Below are 18,687 nucleotides of genomic sequence, written 5' to 3'. Positions count from 1 at the left end.
CAATTAAGGTCCTCAGTTCATTTGAATCCCTAAGTATGCGTTAACCTCCTGTTGCATTTTACAATAATGTTTAGGAAATATACTTCCATATAAAACTCTCAATAAAGGGAAATTAACTATTAAATGATATTGTGCATAAGATTAAAAAGAAAAAAGCAATGAATATGTATTATTATGATTTTAAAAACACATGAGTCCACTGACCAGAACTCCTGAAGAGACACACCCAACATGGAAAACAGAGTTATAAATTTCAAATGCAAAAATATTTTCTTGAAGTGGGAGGGAGGAGACTTGAATATGAAAATAAGTGAATAATATCTCACTTGATGTAAGATATCTTGCAGCAACCCTCTTAAATGTGCTGTTAGATCTATTCACCAAAACTGCTTTTCATGCAAAGATACATGGCAATGCATTTCCAAATAAAAATAAGTGCACATGAGACAGGGACCGTGGGTGTAGTCAGAGTAGGGTGAGGGCCTCCAGAAAAATCAAGGCAGGATATTTACAGTCAAAGCAATGTAACAATGTAAAATCCCTATTGAAACTCTGTGATCAGCATTATGCAAAGTCAAAGTCACACTAATTCTCTAGGGTAAAGATACCAGACTAGGAATACAGACACCTTCAGTGAGATCAGTTAAAGGTCAAAAGGCCAGGAGCAACTTGGCCTGGAATGTCTGAGTGTTCTGCAAGTCTATCTCAGCATAACCCTTGACTTCGCTATAAACATCCCTAGCAAACAGACAACAACCCAGCCCACCTTGAGGGCAGGGCAGGTGGTACAAGTCCACACCCTAAACCCTCAATTCCAAAATATCCTCAACTGCCTATAAATCCCCTAGACAACGCACCACTCCAGGCTCTCTTGTCCCCTCCTGGGGTGAGCCAGGGGCTCTTTCCTCTCACTTTATTTCTAAATAAAAGCCTCTCCCTGGCTCTCCTACCTTGGGTGTTTGTTAAGTTCATTCTTTGACTCCGCAAACAAGAACCCTGCCATCACACACGTGTTTATCTGTATGTACGCATTCAATCATCAAATACAGTACATACATATAAATATGTCAGATGTTTATAAATAAAAGAGACTTGTTTCTATGTACATACAAGCATCAAAAATTTTTAAAATACCAGGCATATTTTAGACTTTTTACTAAAACCTTTCAAGTGGGATTATTATAAACTTATTTCAACACTGCATTATAGCTTGTTTTACCATGTAGCCTTTGACCAGCTTTGTTAGCCATATTTGTATATGTGTATATATTTTACTTGCCAAAATTAATATAGTTTTCAACATTTCATATAAAATAATACAACTGAATCTTTTAAATGGTAAATGTCTGCAATTAGTGTGGGTTAAATATGAAAGTTATTGAATCCATGAAGTAAATGCTAAAAGAATTTGTCAATGTTCATATACATCTTGACTAACATTTATTGCCTATTATTGGCTTTTCAGAACTGTGCACAGATAACTAATACATGAACTCATTTTTTTAAGATTTGTTATTTGATGTCTCTGACATTTCTTGTTATAATGATTTTGGATGGATACTGTTGGAAAATCTATTGCAGAATTTATTAAAACACACACTGTGTAACTATCAGCGTTCTCATAGGTCAACAGAATCTTAATTTTTTTTTAATAAATCTTTTAGTTCTCTTAGTGATATAGTGGTAATACCAAACATAGGGAAAACAGAAAAGGGACATCACAAAACATTTAGACATTACTCACTTTCATAATGAATCTTGAAACCATTGTTAGAACGGCTGTTGTCTGTTGTAAATAGAAGGTATATAAAATTACTGGTACTAAATAGAAACTGGGGCACTTGCGTGCCATTATAAGATCCAAGCAAGGGTGATAGAAGATTGGGCCCATCATGAACTTCCAGAACATCATAATTCAGTTCAGTCTGAAATCTAAGATTAAGAGACACATGTGACATATACTTGTTAGAAAAACATTGTTTGGAGAATAATATTTTAGAATGCAATCTAAATTACTATTTAAAATTTTTACTCATTTTTATTATAATTTTCATAACTCATCTAATATCTTATATATCATTTAAGACCCCATCATTGGCAAATACCAAAGTTCTTATTACAATGGATTATCTTCAGTAAATAAATGACCTTTCCATTAACCGAGCACATTTTTGGAATCACCATTCTTCTGCATTCCTAATTTCCATTGAAAACTTGAGATTTATATTTCTTTTCAATCCAATGATCAGATTCTTATCTTAATTGTACATATATTTCAAATCTGACTTCTGCTTTATATATGTTTTAGGGCATTTTTTTTTGACAAATTTATTGTGGCCATTAAAATTTTATAATGGTTTTTATTTCAAAATAGCAGTTCTAATTATAAGGAGCTAATAATAATGATGATGATGATATAGTTGATGCTAGTAATTAAGTACCTGAAGTTCTGCTAAATAGTTCACTTACGTTTGTTTATCTAGATAATCTCCCACTAACCCTAAAAGTTAGCTCCTATTAGTATACTCACTTTGCAGATTAGGAAACTGAGGACAGCAGAACTTAAATAGTGTCACGTTTTCTTAAATGACAGAGCCAGGCTTCAAACCCAAGTCTCTCTGTCCCTAATCATTTTGCTATGCTGGCTGATTTTATTTTTAGATTTTTGGCTGTTGTCGCTGCTATCATTTTCAATGTTTTAAAAATATACAATTATTTATAAACTATAATCAACATAGAGTTCCTTTTAACAAGCATAACATATTATTAGTAAAATAGCATTCTGCATGCCTTCTTTGAATATTCTGAATTATGTGCACCTTATAACACATTTTGAATCTGGTATATACTTTACATGGAATCATGAAAAACTGAGCATTTTAATTCCTTGCCCATCATGATACTGCAGCCCAAGAAAATCTTTTCCTGCTATAACCAAGGTTTTCCTACACATCTTTCGGTTTTCAGCTTAAATATGTCTACAGGAAGCCCATTCCTGACCTCACAGTGTAGGTTAGTTTCCCTGTTAATAGAGCCACAGTTACTGGCCTTTGTAACACCAAATGCACTTGTGTTTTCAGGTTTCATAGTTGTCTCCTTTAAGAGTCTATCTGCTCCATGAGATCACACAGAGATCTGTTTTTGTCAATGCTTCGCATATAGCAGACACTCAATAAATATTTATTGGATAAATGAAAGAATGAATATATTTTAAAGACAAAAATATCTTTCTTTTTTAAGGACTATTACTAACTTGACAAGAAAAAAAACACTGAATATGAATATATTTGGATACTTCAGTATTAAACATGTGTCTTTACCCTTTTAAAATGTATGTTCCAGTACATTTTCATGAACAGTTTAAAAATAATTTTCATTTGAAATGTCCACCAATTTTTAGATAATCACTTTTATTACCATACCTACCAGTCTTTTCAGTATTACACAATTTAAATATGTCATTCCTCAAAAAATGTCACTGAAATAATTAAACCTTAAAACCTGGTCAAAATAAACTGAATGGAAAATTGAAAGTTAAGCTTTATGAATATGGCAGTCAAAAATAAGTATATAATTTAATGATACTTGAGAAGAACATAATATTTTTCAATTTGTACCACTGCTACATCCTGTTAAGCAATATGCTCAATAAAATAATGATTTATCATAAGCTTATCTTACTTCTCATTTTGCAACCTGGAATATATTACATTTGTCTAAAAATAAATTTTACAATACATGATTTAAAATAGTAAATGTATAGGAATACACTATGTCCTTCAGATAAATGTTCAGACAATTAGGCATTGTGAATCCACTATTTGGTTGTTTTGTAGTCATCTATGGTAGTTTTGAAATTGGAGTTTCACTTTGGTAGCTAGTCAGCTAACTGATAATAACCAAATTAAAATGCACAGAAGAGTCAGCGATTACTTGGAATTGAAACATAAAGAGACAATTCTTAATAGAATAACAACATTAACTGGTGATATAGAAAGGATTGTTCAGTAGGAGTGAATCTTTAAAAAGAAAATCAGCACAGATTTGCCCTAAGGAACTATAAAAATACATTATAATAACAAGGAAAATGGAATAGGGTAACACAGTAATTTGAATTTCTTTGATTCTGTGCTTTAAGATAGTTGTATAAATTTCTCAGCAATTTCCTCAATCTAGCATTCATTTGTTTGACATCAAATGTATTGTTTATCATAAACAAATGTTAGGGAAATCACTAGATGATATTAGAAATGAAATTGGATATAATCATACTTGATTTTTGTTGCCTTTTCAAAACATTATTCGTGTAATCCAAACTCATTCTGACTAAATGGAAATAGTTCTCATTAACTTAAAAATAAACAAACTTGCTCTCTGGAAGACTGATACCAGTAGCTTGTGGCCAAAGAACTGAAGACAGGAAAAGGAATAGAAGGACAGGCTTAGGACGATTAATAATAAAGTGACTTCAGTTAGGATCTGCCAAATACTGAGAAAACTGAAGAACTCTAGGGAAAAAAAAGCAAAAATTCTCTGCAGATCTGAGAATAAGCCTTGTTAACCATTTTGCAATGTTAACAAGGAATAAATGGTTTTTAAAAATCACATATATTTCTGGTCATTATTGCTACTTTGTATTTGATAGGAAATTGTATTTCTTAATAGTTCATTGCCTTAAGCTAATGGAAACAATCTCAAGAAGCCAACTAATGGCTAATATATTTGTAAAGTCCTTTTAGGGTTTTTTTGTATATTAATTCTAATCAATTGCTACATTTGGGGATATAGAAAAAAACCCTGCAAAATAGCTGTGCCATCATCTTAATTACAGTTGACCCTTGGACAACATGGAGGTTAGGGGCACTGACCTCTGCTACCCCCCCCCCTGCACAGTCAAAAATCCATGTATAACTTCTGAATTCCCAAAACCTAACTACAAGTAGCCTACTGGTGACCAGAAGCCTCACTCACAACATAGAGCTAACACATATTTTGTATGGTATATATATTATATACTGTATTCTTACAATAATCTAGAGAAAAGAAAATGTTTTATTCAAATTGTCACAAATCTATGAAAAATTTTTGAATATATTTATTGAAAAATTTCATGTATAAGTTGACTTGCACAGTTCAAACCCATGATGTTCAAGGGTTAGCTATATATTATCTGATTTTTCAAATTTTCATTTTCAGCCAAATTAAGTTATTCATGTATACTAGAAAGCAAGTGACTGTAATACATTCTGTAAATAAATAAATAACTATAATAAATACAATTCATTATTTGGAACCAAAGTCTATAAAAATATTCTGAGAATGAGAGAAACTATTAAAGAGTTGTCAACCAGTGTCCTCACAAGAGCTAATCTGGAAATCAGAAGGGAATTAAGTTTTCAAGAACATAATTCCTGTTAGATAGTTCAGAGGTAATATACTGTTTCTCAAAACAATGTGAAGGGGGAAATGAAGCATTCAAATATTATAAGGCCACTAAACAAGGAACAGATGTACATATTTCTGATTTTGAAGTAACTGTTTCATGCCACTACCCTAATAGATAAAATTCTCATTTATTTTTTAACTGGATGAAGTCCCTGATTCATTGCTTTGCTACCAAGTTACTCCTAACCACATGAGGGCTGTTTTAATGTGGACTGTTTTAAAGGAACCAGTTTTCTGACAAAGCATATGGAGTATTCACAGCCCTAGAACAAAATCTCGCCCTTACAGGTTTAAAAGAAGAAAGGGCAGAAGATATTTTAATAATTTTCTCTTCTAATAGTTTCAACTCAAGAATCTATGGGCAAGTTTGTGAAGGGTAGGAAGACAACTCAAGCTTTGAAAAGAACATTTCAGTTTAGAAGATGTAAAATAATTTGGGACTTTATTTATTTTGGTTATGAAAAGTATGATTCAAAAGAAACATGCTGATATAGCCGTGCCCTGCCTATTTTAAAATAGTGACAATACCATCAGTAAACTCTTATTAAAGCATTCTAACACTCGGATCTATATTTGGGCTAATTAACAAGGAATCTCTATAAAACAAAATGATTGGTGTCAAGTAGGTGAAGGAGCTACAAGGTGTGTAATTTACTTGAATGGATAATTTAGGGATTAAGAAAAGAGACACAGTTGAGAAGTCCAGCTCAGTGATGCTCATGGGGAAAAGCCAAAATCTCCAGACTCAGAATCATTTCTTACCGAAAGCCTGTTCTGGTTCACCTACAAAACTGTTCGTGTTGCTGTGCACAAGCCCTAGCACTGAAACTTACCTTTCAGTTAGACTCCCTTGCTTCTATCCTAACATAAAAAATTTGTATCTCAGTAAACAAGAGAATAAGACAAGTGGCAGAGTAAAAAGAGCTGACAATATTCACAGAAATTAAATTATATTTTTATCTATTTAACTAGCATTACATCTCATAAAAATGGCTGAAAAGATTTTTTACCAGGAAGGTAAGTTTGGGATGGTCTGACTTAGAACACACATTGTACAGCCCACATGAATTCACTTTGGATGATTCTGAAGGCACCTAAACAAGATAGACAAGCAGCAAGGAGGCCCGTGTAACTACCCGTTGGGAGGATAGAACTTGTTAACAACTTTGGGAAGAGAAAATGGTGCCTTCAAACAAAAGCCCACAATCAGTAGTGACAACTGTGGTGCTCTGAGTTACAAGCCTTGCTTTGCCATCTAACTGCTTCTCAAGTGGGCAACTCTAGATAGCCTACTTAGGGCCGAAAGGTATCAGGTATTTACTTACTGATGGGCAATGTCTTTCATTTGCAAACCAGGGGATGCTTTTCAATATAATAATGCAACTTGTGTTTATAAAATTTAAACTAATTTTCCAATGATATTATTTCATGCTTATGTAGTATTTTTAAACCAAATTTAATGAAAAAAGTGTTATTTTTAAAAGTTGGCTATAATTTGACTCAGCTAGGAGACAGACGAAGAGTGAGTTCTCCTTAAGAGAACACTGATCTTTAATTTAGAAAAAACTAAACTTTTAATTTACAGGCTTGTAAAAAATAAAAATCCATCCCCATCCCCAATCAGCTAACATGACTCAGTTGGGAGCTCAGAAAAACAGTTAAATTGTTCTGCATAATAAAGTAACAAGTATTTTGAGATTTACCCTGCTGTCAACTGGAGTACTAGAGAGTGGGGAAACAGTTGAACATGCTGGATGTGGAGAAGATTAGGGCTGGGAAGGGTCTGGAATAAGAGAGGGCCTTGCAGAGATACGCACAGCCATGCCTGTGATGGGCATTACTGGGAGAACTTCAAGGACAGGGGAGACTTAGTTAATCTTAAATTATTCTGGACTGTGAGTAATCCTTTTTGGATATCCCTTGTATTCAAGTTTTTGTGAGAATGAAGGAAAGTGATTCAAATAAAGACTGGCCTAAGGAGTAGAGAGATGGCAGCAGGCTCCCTATCTCACAAGTGAAATGATGCTAAGAGCAGGAATTCAGACCCAGAAGTGAACAAAGCCATCCCCAGGAGTTCTCTGAAAATTTAAGGAGGGCCTAGACTTTCTGAATGTGGGAAGGGGCTCCAAGCCTTTTTATTTAGACATTGAAGGATGATGACTGGTGGGAACTATATGGGTGATAGACATTATAAACTACACAGATGTAATAACACATTTTCAATTACCTTAACATCATAACTCCTCATACAAAATAATGTTAAGTCCAAAACAAGAAATACTAAAATCATGTATTTAAATATATTAAATATGCATTTATTAAAAATATGAGACAAATTGTAATAGACTGAACAAATATGCCAATCCTTCAGATGTGAAGCTCTGAATTTAACAAACTAAAAATACTTATTATCTGCCCTATTAGCATGGATCAGTATGATTTTTTTAATTATTCAATAATATGATCAATAATATTATGTCATATAATATAGTTCAAACCAAATGGAATTCTGTTAACAAAGTAAGGTTGTTAATTTGGGTCCCACATTCATGGAACGATGTTGTTTGAAAAAGATTTGATTTTGAACATATGAGATGCTTTTCAAGCATCCCTAAAGTTGCTATGGCAACACAGGCTATGTCAATCACTGAATAAAGGCTATGTTTTTAACATCACAACAAAAAAGTCTGTCTTAGTATTCCAAAGAAAACCTCTTTTTTTGTTATGGGCTGAGCTGTACTCCCTTAAAATTCATGTTCAAATCCTAATCCCTGGTTCCTCAGAATGTGACTGTATCTGGAGAAAGGTGCTTTAAAGAGGTCATTAAGGTAAAATGAGATTATGGGCTGGGCCCTAATCCAATATAACTGGTATTCTTATAAAAAGAGAAGATCAGGAAACAGACACAGACACAGAGGGGAGACCTGGGAACACCAGGGAGAGAATAGCCATCTACAAGTCAAGGACTATGGCTTCAGAAGGGAACAACACTATTTACACCTTGATCTCAGACTTCTGGTCTCCAGACTGTGAGGAAATAAATTTCTTTTATTTAAGCCACTTAGTCTGTGGTGCTTGGAGACGGCAACCAGAGCACACTGACGTGTAGGTCACAATAGCTCGGATGGCCTCAGGTGAAATGTTTAATACTTTACATCTGCCAAAACAGGATGTGCTTTCTTTTAAAATTTTAACACTAGCAGGGATAGATTGATTCAACTACGAACTTTTGGAATTAGGGAGGGATTATGTTATATTTATAAAATTCAATATTCAGAGCATAATTCCACTGTATGTATATATATTTATATGTTTACCATGTAAATACAATGCTTACAGAGGTTCCTTCTTTTAAAGAAAGGGGTTGGGATATGAGGGGAATTAACCACATAGCTAGGAAATTATATAAATGCTTCTGTTGGATTTGTGGATCCACTCACAGGCCAGAAGCTTCATTCTTTTAACTTTTTAATAGTCAACATTATAATCTTTTATGATATGGATTATTTTATTAGCTAGTACTAATTTTCCTAGGAAAAAATCTCAACTGGCCAATCATTAACACATATTAATTTGACATTTGACAGAACTATTTTTCTGAAGGACTTGTATGTATAGGTATATGGATAGTGTAACTAAGTGTCTTAGGCTACAGTGTATTATTGATTCAAAAGTATTTACAGCACCTTTGCCTTTTGAAATCTAGTAAAGCAGAATTCACAGGCCCTTCAAGATACGGGGCAACAAAATTCATTAAGTTAAAGTTCACATGTTCCTGTCTCAGTAGCATGTGTGCATATGTGTGTGTATATTTTATATATATATATATATATATAGTCCATCTTGCATATGTCAATAGTACTGATAGAACATTAAACAAAGAGAAAATTAACTTGAAAACAGGTTGAAAGGTTAAAAGGGGTAAACAGTCTGAAGCATAGTAATTGACCATTCAGCAAAATTAAACACTGATTTGGTAAATAAAATGGAGGATGTCAACTATTCTTTCAGATAATCTTTTTTTAAAGGTAGAAAAATATTTGCAGAGACCTTTCAAATGTAATTTTGATAGAGTGGCCAGGTTCAGCTTCAATCACCCACTCACAATTCAAAGAGTCTTTATAGTACCCTGGCCATCCTGGTGAGAGAATCAATCCACTGGGTGCTGAAAAATGGCCACCACATGGAGCTGAAAAAACAAAATCAGAGAACAAGAACAGAACAGAACTTTAAAAACAAGTTGCAGAAATTGTTCTTAGTACTAACTGTAGTTTTTTAAAAGAATATCTACATGTACATATTAAATGTTATTTAGTTATATGCTGGAAAGTAAAAGTGTATCATCTTTCTATTATCGAATGATTATTTTCCTTAAAAAAAGGTAATGTACTTTCTGAAATACGGCATAGCTACAGATTCAGCATGTCAGATAAACTGGTCATTATAAGTCTCTCAATAATATACCTTAAGTATATTATTTTGTCTCCTTCATCTTGTTCATCTTCAAAGCCTGAAAATATATATATATATATAAGTTGTTAGTTATCTCTCATTTTATGATTTACATTATCCCGAACTGCCAATTCATGCTGTACACTATCTAAAACTTTGATCTTCCTTTTTCCCAAGTCCCTAATACAATTTAGGCCTTCAATATTGTAACCTATTTCCTGGTTTCGCATTGGTAATTTATGTCTTGCTTCAGTCTGGCTGTCAGAATAATACCCTTTAAATTATAATTTCATTATGCCATTCCCTTTCCTAGACATTGATCACTTTTCCCTCTAACATAATATTTGAATCCTCAGTTTACCATTTCCAGTATTTAAAGTTCTCTAAACTTACACACAATTAAATCTACAGTGAAAGCATTATAATTCCAGTAGGTACTGATCTGGTCTTTTAGTGTAAATGCTTAATTTTGGAGATGAATAAACCAAGTTCAAAGAAGAGCACGTTGGCAAAGTTCACAAGGCTTGGGAGTCTTAGAAATACTTTCAAGTCAGTTTTTACAAAATGGGACTTCAAAACTGGCCCTTTCCCATTTTTTCTTGTACTGGAAAATGAAACCGCCATTCATGGCATTGCAAAAGATGGAAAACTGTAAGTCGCCACCTTTCAAATTTCCATTATCCTTATTACTTATTCCTGTATCCAAATCCATCCTCAAGCTCACTTTTGTTTCTCTATTTCTAGAGTGGCCACATTAAATTATTGTAATCTCATCCCTGTAGTAAACCTTCCGAACTGACCCTCTTAACTCATCTCCAAACACTAACTATCCTTCATGATATAGCCAGAGTGACTTTTTAACCACAAATCTGACCACACCCTTCAATGGCATCTTTCTGTGTTGACCAGTAAGGTGATCTGGCTGCTGCTCACTCTCTAGACTCTGAGCAGCTCCCCTTCAGGCTGCAGCCAAGCCACATGACCCTGCTCTGTATCTTCAGGAAGTACACACAGGAAAAAGTAAAATAAAAATTGGTAAAAGAGTTTTGAAGTATTGTAATTGTCAGAAAGAAAAAAAGTCAAATGTATATCAGATTTTCAACACATTAGAAACCATTCCCAATGACTTACCATGCTACATTTTTATTTTCTTTAAATCTTTCCATTTAAACTCTATCCCATATATTTAAATCTTTCCATTTAAACTCTATCCCGTATATCCCAAAAAACAACTGTTGTTTTTTGTTTTGTTTGCTGTTTACTGATCTACGCACTCTTTTTACTCTTTTTCATTCTTCAAATTATTTGATATAATAATAAATATTTATAAATTGGCCTGGCAATCTAGCATTACTCTAAAATACCCATTTGAGAATATACTTTTTGTGCAAATTGCCCAAATTTATTTGGATGACAAAGAGTTTTCATATAAAATTAAATTTTCTCCCTTAGAATTTAATTTTGTTTCCTAAAAAGCTTTCAAAGGACACCACTTCCATGAAGACTATTTACTCTTCCTTGTTATGATGACTCATAATTAGGTTTCCTGTAGGATTATTATGTATTTCAAAAATAAAATTACGTGCATAAGTCACTTAAATTACCATATTTTAAAAAACCAGAGTAAAGTATTTTAGTGAGAGAAGGTCCAGAAAATACTGAGAGTTTCTGACAGAACTCCTTAATAGGTCATCTACTCATATTGTTCTAGGAAAGCATTTGTGCACTTCAGTCTAATCATCATTAAAGGAGGTAATCAGTCATAAAATTAACAATTAAGTAATGGGCCATAAAGGATTAAAAAGTAAAGTACCCAGAAGCATCTCAGCTGGTGCCTTAGTTCAAAGTGAGAGGGAGGCAAAGTGAGGAGGGGGCTTTAAGGCAAAGGAGTAACATAAATATGTGGTTACAGTTTGCTTCCTGACAGGACTTGACTGAATGGTGACCCTGCTAAAAAGAAGACCCTGAGTCTCCTCCTTGATAATTCATGACATATTCCGAAGTAGCATGTTTCTCTCCCATACTGGGCTGAGACTCTGAAAGTCCATAAATATGAGAACAGACCGGTTTTCCCCCCACTCCACAGAGAGAGTGTGAATCCTAAGAGATGAGAGGTGTAGTCAGGAAAGCTGCATGATCACAGTGAATACGGGAAGAGGTGCAAGGGGGCGGGGGTGGGGGGCTGGGAGCCATGCTGGGTTAACAGTAGCAGAGTATGGAGCGGACAAAATGCCAGGGAAAATAAGGGGACGCCACGTCAAGCATTCAAGAGAGAAAGAAAAAAAAAAGACAGATAAAGAAATCTACCCAAAGCAGAAAGCATTTTGGATAGGAAGGAAGGGAGGGAGGGATGGAAAATAGAAAAAGGAGAAAAAGAGCTTTGGGACAAAGAACTGACTATGGTATTAACAAAGATCTGAATTTGTAAAGAGAAGCATAACTGTAATATGAATGACAATACAAACAGAAAGGCAGTAAGTTAGTTGCTCAAACCTTACAGTTTGCCATATCCATGTACTGCTTATATTATTTTTCTTTAAATAGATTCACTTTTATTTTAACTTAAATACTTCTTTAAACTTGCCGTAAGCAAAAATACCCATGAAATCATAGGTTTTATGTGCTAGTTATATTTTTTCCCAAGATGCTTGAAAATAAATATATAGTTACTGAAATTTATGAACGGCTTATACATTTAACACCTGAAATAAGCTTGTATACTCTCCGGTGTAAAAGTACTACAGTTTAAGAAAGACTTCTGTGAAAGGCAATAATTATCCTTGACTGAATGAGGAAAACTTGGAATATCTAGAAAGCATAAAGGAGACCAAGACCATAACAAAGTATTTTCAGTGTCCCATTCACTCATTCATATTACAGTCATCCAACAATTGTGTGTCAAGCAAGTGCCTATGCGGTATTTGTACTACTTCCATTTGTTAAAATTTATTGAATGTTTCCTATTTGCCAGGCACTGTGTAAGAAGCCCCTTGGATTATCTTATGTAATGTTCAAAAAAATCCAGCCCTATATGTACTATTACCAGAGATAAGAACTTGATGGGCAGATAATTTAAATAATTTACACATCAACTAGGATTTGAAGAGAGGTGATTTGACTCTAGAACTTCTTTCCATACACAGTTAAGATACTCTTCATTTCCATTTCAGGTGGTAGAAAAGAAACAGAGCATGGAGCACCACTCTGTGTATATATGCCTTTTATGGAATATAAATATAAATATGGGAGTTATTTATATTATTGTGTCTGTGAAATGAAATCCCTCAGCTGGGTAACTCTTTCCCAACTTCAACTCTGTATAATGAACGGGGTAACACAGCTGAAAGATGAACAGCTAGCCATTTGTGTCATACCAACTAAGATAGTCATAATGCTTTCCAGTTTCAATACGCTATACATTTCTTAATTTGACTATTTTAATAATCTTATAACATAACAGTGTTGTTGTTTTTTTTCTTTTGCCAGTTTTGTAGATGAGGAAGAAGCCATGAAACATGTGACTTGATGAAAAACATAGACCTATATAGGGGCAAAGGTGAGATTCGAATTCAGATCTTTAAATTCCAAGTTCAGAACTACTTCCATGACAGATTATCGAATTAATTTTCCAAGAGAGATATTTATCAGAGCATACCTTATTCTTTTTAACACAGGTTTTGTGATGCCAGAACCAGATGGTTAAAGGGATAGAATATTTGCCCAAAGATTTTTAATATAAATATGATATTCTAACCACCCCATTTTAGGTGCTTCTCCAATAATAATTATACATATACTTATTATTCAATAAACATTTACTTAGTTTCTGCTGTATATAAGATACTATGCTAGGCACTGAAATTAAAAGAAAAAATCTGCCTTCAAGGGACTCACAATTTCTACAAACGGAGGATAGGTACAGCTAACATGCAATGTTAAGTACATGCCTGAGCTGGGTGGGCAATCTGCAAACACAGGGGAGAGACAGGTAACATTCTAGGGCCATGAGGAGGGAGATCTTGAAGGTTTTAACAGAGGTGGGTTTAGATGAAAAATGAATAGAAGATAGGGGGAGGAGCGCAGAAAAAAAAGAGACAGGGTGGGAGAAATACTAATTTAATGTGTATGAGGGAAAGTCAAGTGGTTCTTTGTTTCTGAAGCATATAGTTAGAGGAATAAGGTGAGAACTTGTGATCTTATTCAGTGTTATTGTCTTCAAAGACTTTCAAACTTTAGTGGGGACCTAGAAGGCTGGTTAAAGCGCAGATTCCCAGAATGCACTTCTAGTTATCATAAGTAGGGGGAAACCAAGAAATTTGGATTATTAACAAGACCTTCATCCACCCCCAATCCCTCATGTCATTTTATTGTCATTGGACCACAGACCACACTGAGAAAATCTGAGGATATGGCTGCTGTGTCACTCCAAGATTTTCCTGAAGAATCTCTCAGGTGCCTTGGATAAAGATTTGATGTGCATCTGTTAGTGAAATGAAGATTGTTGCCTCTAATCCTCTCCTTCTTATAGCAATGAAAGCAGAGCATAAAATATAAGTATAAAGTAGATACAGTTCATTTATCCAGTTTTGTTTTTTTCGAAGGCCTGATGGTAGTCTGTTATAAATGATTTGTGATAGAGTGCTAACTGATTTCTGTGTTACTTTAAGTAGAATGAACAAATTCAAAATACCCAGTATGTGTAGAGACCTGTGTGAAAGAATAAGAAGTGCTTCAGACTGTATTCAGATAAAATTAGCTTAAAAATGCTAAGGAATTCTAGTGTTCCACAGAAAGATATGCTCTCATCTGAGAAGTAGCACTTAGGTGCTCAGAAGGGAGCTGGGGACAGGGAAGAGCTGAGTTTTGGTTTCAGGCATTTGGCTATAAATGACTTAGGAAATTGAACATTCTAACATTTGTTCTGATAGATAGCCTTTCTGTGGAGCTGCACAAGATAAAATCTGGATGCCACAACAGGGATTATCAAATAATGATGGTTCCATTTCTTTCCTCTTTTTTTTTTTTAACTTGCTTAATGGTTATAGGTATGATAAATAGTCACCAGCTCTCTCCAACCTTAGCACACTGAATGTTTCAATGAAAATTATGGGAGACATGTTGGGTCTGTATTTATGATAAAAGAGGAAGCCAGAAACACAGGAATTCAAGGGCCAGGAGTGCACAGAAGTACTCATAGCTCAGCTCCTCATACAATTTCCATAACCCTCCTTCCCTTCCCCCATGCCCAGCTACACACATATTAACAGCAAAAGCCTGCAGATTGCTACTAAAATCATTTCCCCTATGGTAGCTCTCCAGGAGACCTAAAAATTTAGTATCACCTAAATATGACTTCAAGAGGGATTTATTTTTATATAAATAATAAACACGTGTGAACACACACTCTATGAGAACCACAAATAAATTCAAATCTGTGTATCAGATTGTTGCTGTGTTGCTTCCTCAAAAGAACTTCCTCTGAAGAGAATACAGTACGTGTGAATGAGAACAGCCTCCTTCCTTTGCAGGTAATTGAGTTCAAGAGAAAACCCTTTATCTACAAAAGGAAAGTTCATCAAGCACACAGGTCCAGCCTTGCCTCCAGGTTTCCAGGGACTTTAGTCCAATCCTATTCACTCAAAGAATCCTCCCAGATACCCTATTAGGGAGTAGGAAGGAACATTAAGCCAGTTATGCAGGGAGTTCTCTGTTCAGGGCAAGGAAGTTCTTGCTTAAGTAAGCATTTTATAGAGCATTCTGAAATTGGTGGAACAAAAACAGACCTGGGGTTTCCTTCTTTTTTTTCCCCCTCACTAATTCCTGCCTTCAAACATGCACTGATAAATCTCCCTCTCCTTAAAGCAATGTTGGGCAGATCCTCTTTCTCATCACTTTCAGTATTAAAAAACTTGGTCCGGTTCAGTTAAAATCTCTTATCTTGGTCCCTGCACAAACCCACCCAAGAGGCATCTCCAAGAAATGTCCAGAAAGGCTTAGAGGATGGGAGGAGGGTGCTGATGGAGGTCTAGCACTGGCTGATCCATTACTCTGTTCCCTTCAGCCCACTGAGTGAAAATGTTTCCTCATTCTCATCTCACTTGTTCCCTTCCTCTTCATTTTGGGTTCTTTTTCCTGTGTTTCAGGCATAGGGCAAGGCAGATGGTTCTGTTATGGTCCTCCCTGGCTGCTGCGCTTTCCCTCACTAATTCTGCCTGGTCCTGATGCCTTCCATTTTCAGATATGGAAAATGTTCCTTCTCCATGAGGAGAAAAAAATGAGTTCTTCTTCATGAGGAGAAAAAAATGTGGGGAGGGGTGGCTTTTCACTGTTTAATTTCCTGATATTGGAGAAGCTCAATCTTTTCCAGGCACCTCCCTGCTTCCTCCTGGCAGTAAACCAGATGGTGTCTGGATGTTGGTTTTCCTTGTCCTGTGTGTCAGGCCTGAGTCCTTCTTTGGTATTAAATTGATACACAGGAAACCACATCACTGACTAGTCAAACTGTTTGAATGAAACAAGCCTTCCCTCTCTTCAATCTGCCACCTTTCATCAGTTTTCTTTCTCTTGCTCAGCTGGCACAGAAGGCAGATCAAGTATTGGTTTCCCCACCATCGGAGAGTAGAGCATGCCTGTGAAACCTCTGGCAAGCTGAAACGGTGTAAAGTGAAGAAGCAATTACCGTTAATTTATATGGACTTTTTTTTTAGCGTCCAGACCCAAAAAATAATCTCTTAGTATTTTCTGATACCTTAGGGCACATCTTTGTAAAGGATGCACAAACCAAATTGAGAAGAAGCACAGATGTGCACACAGTTCAAAGATCTGGTGGCCTGAGACACCGAGTGCGGTGCCCCGGGAAAAACCGTGAAGGTGCCACTCCTACTGCTCCGGTGCGCACTGCCTAATGGCTTGCGGCACCACAAACGCTGAATGCTATTTTCACTTTACGATTTGTCATAAAAGTGAAGCTGCTACTTTCTTTTGATTAGCGAACATGGGTACTAACGTAGGTCTTTCATAAACGCGAAGTGGCACAGCACAAACTTTTGGAAAGTGGGGGTACCTGCACACTGTACTATACCTGTACACTGTGTACCTATGCATTATAGTTCTTTCTCTTAGGCAACACCATTCTCTATAAGGGAGTCTATTTTAGAGTCTTTCCCTCAGCTTGGCTTGAAGAGACTAGCATCCTCCCTCCATTAGAGAGAGACTTGAAAATCTGAAAAACTTCTGACTCCAACAGGAACAGACAGATATAGATACAGATACAGATCTCCCTTACTTTCCTTTGGTGTTTATATAAATTAGTAGTGGGATGTTATGATTAAGAGAGACAAGTCAGAACTCACTTAATAAGCCATTAAAGATGTATTTGTACCTCAATTTTTTATGGAGGGGGTTATTGAAACTTTATCTCCTTAGCTGGGTGTCTAAATTGCTGATCCCAACACAACAGGAAAATTGCATTTTGCTCCTATTGTTTTTCTTGTCAGTGAGGCTCCAGTGGTGATAATATTCAAAATTATTTGAGTCTCCACAAGGAAGGACATTCTTTCAGTCTTAGCTCCGCATCTTAATTAAATCAACAGCTTAGAGCCAATAGCATTCATCTGACTCTTCCAAAGTATTTCATTAAATGTAATCCTTCTTATCTATAAAGCAGACCAGTGAATGTATTACATCCTAATTATATTTAAAAACATGACCATGTAATCCAGAAGGCCAGTATTCTATTTCCACTTTTGTTACTTCAGATCAAAGAGGCCATGTCTGGCTACAGCGCAGAGAGCATGGGAAACAACGAGCTGGGTAAAAAGGAGGAGAGAAGCAGATAGTATATATGCATCAGATTCTTCTGAGCTCAGAGAATAAATGACTATGAAGAAACTACTACAGGCAAAAAAAGAACTGAACAGCAAATCATTTCTGCAGAACTGAATCAGAGCAAGGGCAGAAGCAGTGAGGCCAGTTAGGAGGCTACTGCAGTAATACAGGCTACAGATGATGGTTTCTGGGATGAGCATGTCAGCAGTAGAGGAAGTAAAAAGTAGATGGGTTTTGAATATCTTTCAAAAATAGAGCAAACATTTTTCTGATGGATTGTGTATAGCTGTGATAGAAGGAAGAGTTAGAATTATTCCAAGAGTTTTGGCCTAAATTACTGGAAGAGTAGAGTGCTTTTAATGAGGATGGGAAAGTCTGTGACAGTAGCAGTTTTGGAGTGACAGGGGTAGATCAGATCAGTTTGGGACAGTTTAAGCTTGAGATAACTATTAAACATCAAAGTGGAGATGTTGAGGAGGAAATTGAATGTATGAGTCCGGACTTAAGGGCAGAGACGTAGGCATCAGCACACAGATGTTCTTTAAAGTTGAAGACTGGATGAAAATTACCAGTAGGATAAGCATAAATAGAGGAGAAAATATCCAAGACCTAGCTCTGGAACACATATAATCAGATATTACAGTGATGAGGAGAAACCACAAAGAGATACTAAAATGAGCCTGAGTAGTATATTTAATAAAATGGGATGTAATAAAGTATACAACCTTTAGACTTGTCTAACTTTTTCATGAAGTTAAATGATTTCATAACTTTAAACTATTAAGGAATATTTGATCTAAAAATGTAAACAGAATGCATTTCAAATTTTCTAACAAAATAATGAGTATCCTTTTCTCATTTTTGGTCTACAAATAAATCCTCCTCATTTTTCAGTCTACATAAGAATAGTTCAGCAGCATATTTTTTAAATGACATTCACCAATGAATAATAAATTCTCATAC

The 18,687-nt window shown here is 35.3% G+C and overlaps 1 protein-coding gene across 5 annotated transcripts in view; it reads right to left on the bottom strand.

Moving 5' to 3' along the window:
* The window catches only part of CSMD3 (CUB and Sushi multiple domains 3), a 1,218,504-nt gene that overhangs the window by 400,305 nt on the left and 799,512 nt on the right, over positions 1 to 18,687 (bottom strand). For all 5 annotated transcript variants that reach the window (XM_057497816.1, XM_036876426.2, XM_057497817.1 and 2 more), the window contains 2 exons: positions 9,496 to 9,634; positions 1,745 to 1,932 (listed from right to left, as the gene is read on the bottom strand). In XM_057497816.1, coding sequence (XP_057353799.1) covers positions 1,745 to 1,932; positions 9,496 to 9,634 — 327 coding nt within the window. The remainder of the gene's footprint in view (positions 1 to 1,744; positions 1,933 to 9,495; positions 9,635 to 18,687) is intronic.

Source organism: Manis pentadactyla, chromosome 3, assembly GCF_030020395.1.
Source record: "Manis pentadactyla isolate mManPen7 chromosome 3, mManPen7.hap1, whole genome shotgun sequence".
Classification (NCBI taxonomy): Eukaryota; Metazoa; Chordata; class Mammalia; order Pholidota; family Manidae; genus Manis; species Manis pentadactyla.
The sequence above is the reverse complement of the archived record's forward strand: the minus strand, read 5'-3'. Positions and strand labels throughout refer to the sequence as shown.